Below are 9,865 nucleotides of genomic sequence, written 5' to 3'. Positions count from 1 at the left end.
TGATACTGTGTTTTATTATTTATTATTATCTCTCTAATATGTTGTATTATGCTTATCTGCTGTCTGTCTGTTTGTTTGTTTTGAAAATGTGCATGTGGGGATGAATGAGTCACTTACTGCAGACCAAATCTACCTACAGGCACAAGAGCAGGTGAAGAAGCAGTTCAATGAGGATGGGAGACAGAGGAAATGTTTCTGTAAGGTTTACTGAGTCAAGAAAGACTGCTGCACACAGAGCTGAAATAAATAAATGAAATAATTTTATCATAATAATTATAGTAACCATCATAGTAAGATTGCTTATTTAGGGTTTCTGTCTTCTTATATATATATATATATATATATATATATATATATATATATATATATATATATATATATATATATATATATATATATATATATATATAAAACTTTCAATAAATTGTTCCCTTTAATATTTTTTTCTCCTGTGTTTATGCATGAGACTTTGGTTTGTTCCACTGAATGTCCTGGTAGCAGCACTCTGTATCCACGGTATCGCGCAGGAGCATCATCCCCTGGGTCGTTTCTATAGCGATGCTAAAAGAAAAGGCACCCTCCCCGGCGGGCTCGTCCCTGCGCTCATCACCTTCTGCACCTAAAGGCTGAGGATGTTGTGTCCTGGGTGGGGTGGGAGATGGGGGGAGGGAGGGCAGGGCAGGGCACGGGGCGGATTCATAAAGAAGGTTGTTTCCAGTTGTCTTTGGTCAGTTGTTAGTTTGGTTTGCTGTGATTTTGCTGGCTGTTTTTGGTGTAGTTTGATTTTTTTTTTTTTTATACATTCCAGTTCCTAAAGCTTCAGTCCCTGCGGTGAGTTGTCACAGGTTCATGCAAGAGACTACATGGTCCCTTTCCAGAGTCCCCCGTGATCCAGCTTCACTCATGGTTGTTGCACTCACTCACTGACACACACACTCTAACATACATTTTCTCATTGACTTCTTGCAAATATGCAATTATTACGTAAGTCACTCACTCAAACATTCCCTCAATCATTTCATCACTCATCCTGCCATTCACCCAATATCCTCACAGGATCCCACTAATTTAGCAGTGAGACAAATAAGTGCGACACATGTCAACAGTCCATTACAGGTACATTTGATCTGAGCAGATCACTATATCCCTTTTGTCCATTCCACCATTTTCATGTCTTCTCCTTCATTCTTTCCCTTTATCTGCAGGCTAAGCACCCACTCTCTTGTTCAGTCACTCTTTCCCACCCTTGTTCGCTTTGTATGGTCCAGTTGTAATCCCACACTTGACATTGTCCATCTGGTCCAGAACTGGAGACACAAAGGCCTTGTGGTTTTTGTGGTTTTGGAATAAAGGCCTTTGTAGACCCTAGGACTCTGGCTGCCCTTCAGGTTCTCTGTCAGTGTATCTGGACAATGAAGGGAAGCAGACCAGGTCCAAAGAGCTTCCAGCATTGGACCAATTATTGGTCCAGTTGGTCCAGTTAGGGAACTAAAACTGAGAGGAATGATTATTAACTAGGCAGGCTGTAGTGGCAAATTAGGTGTAGAGCTAAACCCCAGGAATGATTCATTAATATTCTGGTCAATGTTTGTCCCAACAAAGGGATGTGTTCAGTCGTGTGTGACAGAAGGAATGAAAGGGTTAGCTATTGGCAGGCTCAGGTCAAGGCTTTGGATGACAAGACAGTGGGTGCTAGAGTTAGCCACAACTAGCGGGGCCCAGTAGCGCGCACCTTCTTGCCCCGCTTGCTGACGGTGGTGAAGCGAAAGGGAGTGGTGAGGTCAGGCTGCTCTCCAGGTGGGAAGCGTTTCATGAAGTGTACATCCTGCTGGTTGGGGAGCGTGTGGGGGCCACGGCGAGGACGCCCTCTTTTAGTAAAGCCAACATACCAGCCTGTGTAGCGTGCTGACATCAGAGCTGTGTAGTGGTTTTCTAGAACCTTCTCCACAAAGACGCAGTCCGCACTTCTGTTACTGGCCTTCTGAGAGAGCAGAGAAACCATGGGTATATACAGGGAGAGAGAGAGAGAGAGAGAGAGATACACACAAAGAAAAGTGCTGGTCAGAAACAAGTATGAAGATATTGTGGATTTACATGTTTCTAAAAGAGGAAGTCTCACCTTTCCTACCAGCTTCCCACGGCGGTTCATGCACAGGTAGAAATTGGTTTCTTTGCCTCTGATTCTCACCTGGCTACCAAAGGTATCTGCCTCCACTACGAGCTGGGCTTGTGAAGGGACATACAAAGGGACAGACAGACATTAGCGCCACAGGTATTATGGAGTCATTATTTAGGACTGTGTATCAGCCTAGCTAAGAGCAGCATTCAAACTGACACTGACAGACCTGCTGCCAAGCACCACAGATTACTGGCCACCATTAAATCTAAACCAGCCCTTTAAACCAGATAAGGCATTCAAACTGAATCACAGTTTTAGGATTCATAGTTGCTATTAAACACACTGATAAATCACAGACAGATGTAAATGTCTCTAGCTGGACAGATGGTTGTCAGATAAGGTTGGTCACACACATGGATGTGAGGCCGCTGACCACAAATGGGCCTTGTAAAAAAGATAAGAGCCAAGAGTAGATGGAGCACTGTGAGCAGAGAGCAGTGGGAAAACACTCAGACTGAATGTCTGTGATATTGTTGTTTTAAGGTGTGTGCATGTGCTCTTCTGCCTGTGTGTGTGTGCAGGTGCATGTGCATTTATCCTTCATCCTTCCAGGCAACATCGCTTCACTAACTACACATCTTTAAAGAGCGTTTGCGCTTGTTTAAAAATAAAATCCCTAAAACGGTTCCTACATGACCTTAGTCAACAAAGGGGTCAAGAGAAATCAATACCTCCCTCCCTCTTGCCCCCTTCGCCTCTCTTCCCCCAACTCTCTTCTCATCTCCCTTCTGTTCTTTCACGTAATGTTTAGACTTTCATGCACTTGCTTTATATCTTCTCTCTCTGCACTTGGTTCCCATGTGTAACACCTTGATGCCATAGTTGGTCAGTTTTAGGGGGATTTTCTGTTTTTCAGGCAGTATTTGTCAAAAAACAAACAAACAAAAAAGCAAGCAAGCAACCAACCAAAAACAAACAAGCAAACAAAAAACTTACTACCTACTGTTTCCTGCATCTGCGGTCCAATCCCTAGCTTCAATAGTGTGTTTGCAATCTGCCATGCTTATTAATGGATAGGATGTGCTGCTGAACCACATGCAGAAATGTGAACTCCCGTTTTATGGCTTGGCTTTCTTCTTCCCATTGATTCAGTGTGGTTTAAGAATGGGTTAGCCATCATTACAGAAAGAGGAGGAAGTGGGGGATGGAGAGGGACAGTGTTAGAGGATGGATGGATTGGGGGGGGTGGGGGGGGGGGTGCTGTTTTAAATCCAGAAGAGATAACAGTGAGGATGCAAAATCAATGGAGGGATCGATGAAGGAGATGAGTTTCTAACACTCGGTCTGTCACTCTACCTGCTAGGCTTCTCCGTCTAACTCACACTTTATTTCACACAACACCACTTTCTCTCTCTCTCTCTCTCTCTCTCTCTTTCTCCCTCTCTCTAACTTTCTTGTTCTCTCTAGTGAATCATTGAGTCAGCAGCCAGTCGATGAGGTCTTTGTACTCCCAAGACAAGCTCCACTGCCCCTCTTTCAAAGCCTGGGGAGATGTGTGTGTGTGCTTTTGTGAGTGTGCCTGCACAGTTGCATTCTGTCTCCATTCATGCATGCACTTGGTCAACCTTTAAGTCTTTGTACTTGCAGCCGTTAGATAGTGTGAGCGTGCATATGTGCAAGTGAGCATCTTTCCCGGTGTGCATTCACACATATAACATTTGTCTGGTGTACACTGTGGCAATGTCTTTGTGTGTGAGTGTGTGTATTACCATATTTGTCTCCATCTTCCCCTCGGGCACTGATTCTGCGTCCCAGCACCTGGACGTGTTTGCCGCTGGTTCGGCTGTAGAGCTGGTATACTCGGTGGTGTCGCCGACTCATGGTGTCTCGCACCTGTGTCTGGTTCTCCACATGCACACTGAAGTTGACTCCATCCATACCAAGTACCTGCTGGAACATCCAAACCCACCCACGAGTAAAGATCAATATGCAGCATTTATGCCACACAATCACTCTTTGTCATGCCGGCTGTCTCTCACCTGCAATGGATTGCACATCACCAGCAACATCTGGATACATCTGAAATAATATAAAACAGATGAGCTTAGAAGAATGTAAGCAACATTGAATGCTCGAAGAGTCAGGCATGACACCATCATTTCCATCTCTTTCTTCTCTGCCATTCTTTCTGTTCAACATCTCATTTCCTTATTGGGTCATTACTCACAGTGCTGGGTGTGCTGCTGGCACAGCAACTTGACATACAGACAGGCAGATGTCCAAGGATCAGGAGACAGACAACACCCAGAGCAGTATTTATTGTAACGCTACCAGTCTTCTGCCCGAACCCAATTTCTGACCTGTCTGTGACTTTTGCCACACCAAAATCTGGCCTGCAAATGACCTGATTGGAGCGTAGCAAAAAATGGCAAACATGCCAAGACAACTAGAACATGTTTTGGTTTGGACATCTAAGGGAGTGGGCTGGCATATTTGGCTGCTCTGTGTATGTAGACAGCTGAGTTGGACTACAGGTGTACGCTCTACTGTGATGTGGCTTTTGAGAGCCGTGAACTGTGGTTAAATTTAGAAATGAATAAATGAGAGCAAGAGCAACCAAAGCACGTGGAAAGATAAATTATGAAGGAATCAACTGGCAGTGATGCAGCAGGCAGAGTTAACATGTAGAAGTATGCTTTTGTTTATTATTTCTTATTAGTTATCCCTCTTGCTAAACTTTTGGTGATGTTTTGATTTAAACACTTGGATGTACAATTATAATTCTTCTCACTTTATCACATTGCTTAATTGAAGACTAGACCTTGACCTTGCATGTATTGAATGTTATTTACAGCCTTAGAAAGGGAGTGATTGTGTTGCGCAAAGTCTACTTTGGCAGTCCTTGAACTGCTGTAAATTAGTGGCTGAAGACTTGATGAAGTTCAGAACCAAGTGTGTGGGCTGAAAAGCAATTCTACGAATTTTGTCTTTCCCCACTTCATCTTGTGCTATCTCTCTGCATGACTCTTCTCTCTTTCTCTTACTTTCTCTCCTCACTGTCTTTCTTCAAACTTATCTCTCACTTCATGGTTTCTCTGCTCACCCTACCTATTCCTATCCTTGCCTGCCTCCTATCTTCCTTTATGTTTAGGGTTAGCGAGGTGCCTCCTCCACACTGTCATGGGCATGCACACAGATGTGCAGATGTGTGCATGGTGTATGTGTGTGTACAGAAGAAGCAGGCAGCTGACAGCTGGGCCAAAGCAAAAGGCATCCACTCTGCTGAGAAAGGGAGAGAGCAAGGAGATGACAGAGAGAGGTACAAGAAGGCAGATGAAGAGAGCAGGAGAGAGGAAGGTGGACTTAGATTGAATAAAAGAGAGACAAAGCCAAAGAAGGCTGACAGAGAATAAAAGAGGTGGGAGATAAAATCAGAAAGAATGGGCAGATGTACAGATGTGAAGTGGAGAAGACACGTAAAAAAAAAACACAAGGTCATTCATCTCAAAATGAGAGACAGACGTGTAACCACAGTGCAGACTGATGTGAGAAGTAGACAAAAAGATAAATAATGGGAAAGAAGAGAGGTGTTCAGCTCATGCACATGGTTAATGCGTCACTGCCTCCTGCCACATGCACATGTATATACATAACACCATCACAACCCTGTTGTTTCCTTTCTCTTTTCCGTTATTTCTCAACATTGCCTTGCGTTGGCTTCTGAGTCATTCTAATGGATGCAGACATCCTGGGAAATGCAGTACAGCATTGGCCCTCACATTTTGCCTGCGCAGGCGAAAAAACCTGAGAGCCTGTGCATTGTGAGGACTCTCAGCTGTTAAAACACCAAGGCTGCACTGCTGCCGAGGACACTGTAGGAAAAGTGCCTCAGCACTGGATTCTCCCGCTCCCACAAAAACCACAGACACTCCATATTATGCCAGCCACAGAGAGAAAAAGAAGCAGAGAGGAAAGAGGGAGACAGGATCGGCCAGGAGTGGGGGAGGGATGAGAAAAGGAGAGAATAGGAGAGTGTGGAGTAAAAATTGGGGAGAGTAAAGACAGAAGGCGTTATGGAGAGAGGGAAAGCCCGGTGCACTTTGGCCAGTTGCCAATGCAAGCAATGATCTGACATCATAAACCTGCGTCCCAGCAGATCTACCATATGGAGGCTGTGGTTAGACGAGCAGGCCTCAGCATCGAGGACTGGGCACCAGCGTGGAGTGAGAGTGGTCAACCTGGTGGGACTTAGCACAGAGCAGCGGTTTCAGCTGTGTGTAACAGTGGTTAACGTGGTAGGCCAATACTGGAGCAGTGGGCTTCAGCACAGTGCAAAGAGTTTCAGATGTTCTGCGGCAGGCCTTAGTCAAGAATACTGATTCAGCTAGTGGGTGTGTGAGTGGTATTAGCAGTATCTGGACTTACAGTGCAGCAATAGTAAGAAAACCAGAGGGCCCAGACATTGTTCTGTGGCTTTAGGAGAAGAGCAGTAACAGGTTGTTGTGGTTAAATGCCCTTGGCTTTTCTCACTGGCTGAAGAATTATGATGAAGTTGGTTAAACAGCATGTGGATGAAGAAATGGAGCTGTGGTAAAAATGATAGGTGAGACAGAGATGAGTGGAGAGATGATTGGCTCACGGAGACCTAAACTAAAACCAGTAGACTAAACAGTGAGACTGCTCATCTTCAGACTCTGCCAGGGGCGTCATCATTCATCAGTTATTAATTCATACTTTTTTTTTTTTTTTAAATCTGAGCAAGTATCTATGGAAAAAGTGTTATAGGCAAGACAGCAAGACAGATGTAGGCAGTTTGAGGGGTAGGTGGAGAGAGGGTGAAGGAGATACACAAAGAGAAAGAAAATCAGGAAGACACCAACAGCAGCAGCACACACCCTGTCCAGGTTTTGCGAGGAATGAGAGGTATCTGGAGATGACTGCCATCTGGGAGAACACAGCCGACACAAAGAAAGAAAAATAAATCCCTTGGCTTTTAACAAGACACACCTCCAATGGGCAAACTCAAGCCTCCTGAGCCCATACCCTCCTCCCTTAGATTTGCTCCTGGCACTTTATCATTTTCCTATCCTACTAGATAAAGCTTGTGTTATTTGACTCAACTTCTGAAATATTTTCAATAGGAAAAAAACATTTTCTTGGAGATGAGAAATGATCTTTTCTAAGCTAGCCTGACCATCCCTGAAGTAACTGCAGATGGTGATGGAGATGTTTATGACAGCTTTTATGAGTAACATGGCCCTGACTTTGACCCAGTGACCCTGAACTGTCAGCCTATCAAAACAGGGCCTTCTATGGCATGTTTTATATAGGGACTGATTAGGAGTGATGTAATCGTTAGACACTTCAACCTTCCTCTCCATCGTCTTCATCTGAAGCAAAGCCTATCCAGAAACTAGTTTAAACTGCTGAAACGAATATAGAACCTGAGGAGTGAAACAAGAATATTTCATGATAAAGGGATATAAGTGACTTACAAGACGGTCAGCGTGGAAAGAAGGGACCACATTGCTTCCCCCCTCCACTATGGAACTTGTCCCAGAGACAGTCTCCTCGCTCGGTCTGAGCCAGTCCGACAGAGTGGCTCAGAGCCCCCCTCTGTGTTTTGAATCCGGTGGATGTTGTGCAGAGTCAAAGAGTGAGCGGGCACTCCCGTTGGCATCGGCGGCGTTGTGCCCTGGTTGCCCCGGCGTAAGTAAACGTGCGGGCACGGGCAAGTTGGGATGTGAAGCTGGGTTAACTGTGCCACTGTGACCGCCGGGCAACCTCTAACAGCTGTCCAGACAGGGGGAGGAACGGATGGGCGGGGGAGCAATGGGTTAGGATTTTAAACGCTGGCTGCGCGTACCCGACACGGAGAGGAACAGGTGAAAGCGCGCTCACGCGTTAGAGATAGCCAATTCCAATCGACCCCGTTGACCCTCAAAGTGATGCTTGGCTGAGTGAACAGATGCGGAGCGTGCGTAATCTTTTGTGTAATCCAATGCGTAACGTTTCAGCGTAGCAAGGGGCTCCTGGACTCCCAAATGAGTTATGTAGTTGTTGAGATGAGAAAGCGTTGTTTGCCACCTCACAGACGGAAGCAGGTTTAGTCCCAGTAGAGCAGGGTCAGATGCTGTTGAAGGTGGGGTACCTGGGCGTGCTGGTGGATCAAACTGCGACCTGGAGAAGGTTGCTCTGCTGGCGCAGCGTAATGCAAGGTGGGCACGATCATGTCTGCGCCCCCACGCTGACTCAACTGGTCTGTGGCTCAGGTGACACCGACCAACAGTGTTTGACAAAGTGGGTGACAAGGTCCCGGAGCGGTCCAGCTCAGAGGGGTATATGGAGTGTGCTGAATGAGAATGGGAGGGGAAAATAAAGGGGAAAGAAAGATGAGGGAGGGAGGGGTGGCTGGAGATGATGGGAACAGCTGTGACTGGGTGGCGGACTCAGCCACCCGCGACACAGCGAGGAAATGACAGCCGCACTTTGCACCTGATTTTCCGTACTTCCCCGCTTTCCTCAGCCGCTGGTTACCGCCTGGCTGCAGTAGTCCTCCCTGCGCCCTCTCGACACAATACCTGCCAAAGCACAGCACGATGACATCACCTCCAAAATGTTTGAAGGGGGAAAATGCAATCCGATCTTTTTATTTATTTATTTATTTTTTCAAACGCAGAAAGTTTAAGCAGTTTCTCTGAAGGGGGAAAAACACCAAAGTCTCCTCGTTCCGAGAAAAACCAACTCCGCGGTGGAGGAGAGGAGTCGAGTTCACCAGTTTCAGAAGAAATAAAAGTTAAAGCGATCCCGCAGGAAACATGTTTACGCAAAACCTCACTGACAGATCGACTCCCAGTGCAAAACCTGCACCTCCATATATCTGTCTCCCTGTTTCATTCAGTCACCAGAGGAGGAAACGAAAGAGTGAACGCAAAAAAGAATCCAGCCGTGCGCTTTTATCAACTTCACTGGTATTATGTCGATTCTTCTCTCTTTCAAAAATTCCAATGTTTCTTTTCATTTAAAAAAAGCTCTTCTTGAGGGGGGCTGCACAGGAGAGGCGCGTCGGCAGGCACAGACCTCACTCCAAGAAAAACCAGAACAAGATTTTAACTGACGCGGATCAATCCTCCCTCCCTCCCACCTCTCTCTCTCTCCCCCTCTCTCTCTCTCTCTCTTCTTCACACACACACACACACACGGGCGCGCGCACACACTTATTGGATCAAAATGGGATTAGTCGCTATGCCCTGCCGACCAAACTTACACTGCAAAAATATCCATTTTAACAAGTGTTCCGTTCCATGTGAAAACATCTGGTAATGAGGTGAGATAATTTCACTTGTTTACAGTGCAAACCGTCTTGTTTCAATAATTTTCTCGAATCAGGCACTTTTCCTTCTTACTTTCTCTGCGTTTACTCTGCCTTGTTTCGGCTAATATTTGTTTGTGGCAATTCTTGAAACAAGTCAAATGCATTGGAAACAATTAGAATGATGTCATGGTACCGGGAGTAATGCACTTTCCAGAAGAAAAGAAAAAGTCAATTTCAAAACAAATGGACTTGTGAAAGTGTCTCTGGCCAAAAATAAAGTAACAAAAATGCATTAAAAAAAATTCTCGTAACACAAACACCTGCCTTATCCAGGCGAACAAATCTCTGAGCACCAAGCGGACTTCTTGCCCTCCATTATCTCTCCAAAAGATAACATCACCCCCGCAGCCTCGGTGGCCCCGGATTTTGGA

General features: G+C 45.5%; 1 protein-coding gene across 2 annotated transcripts; it reads right to left on the bottom strand.

Moving 5' to 3' along the window:
- Positions 1 to 687: 687 nt before the first annotated feature.
- On the bottom strand, positions 688 to 9,194 carry LOC115786812 (fibroblast growth factor 18-like). Of its 2 annotated transcripts, none has more exons than XM_030739247.1 (5): positions 7,615 to 9,194; positions 4,159 to 4,198; positions 3,889 to 4,069; positions 2,120 to 2,226; positions 688 to 1,981 (listed from the first exon to the last, which is right to left on the bottom strand). In XM_030739247.1, the coding sequence occupies exons 1-5, from the start codon at positions 7,644 to 7,646 to the stop codon at positions 1,709 to 1,711; spliced, it is 633 nt and encodes a 210-aa protein (XP_030595107.1). In that variant the 5' UTR covers positions 7,647 to 9,194; the 3' UTR covers positions 688 to 1,708. The 2 variants fall into 2 exon arrangements, with proteins under 2 accessions (XP_030595107.1, XP_030595108.1); XM_030739248.1 differs by having other exon boundaries at positions 3,889 to 4,066.
- Between the last annotated feature and the right edge of the window lie 671 nt (positions 9,195 to 9,865).

This window comes from Archocentrus centrarchus, chromosome 10 (assembly GCF_007364275.1).
Source record: "Archocentrus centrarchus isolate MPI-CPG fArcCen1 chromosome 10, fArcCen1, whole genome shotgun sequence".
Lineage (NCBI taxonomy): Eukaryota > Metazoa > Chordata > Actinopteri > Cichliformes > Cichlidae > Archocentrus > Archocentrus centrarchus.
The sequence above is the reverse complement of the archived record's forward strand: the minus strand, read 5'-3'. Positions and strand labels throughout refer to the sequence as shown.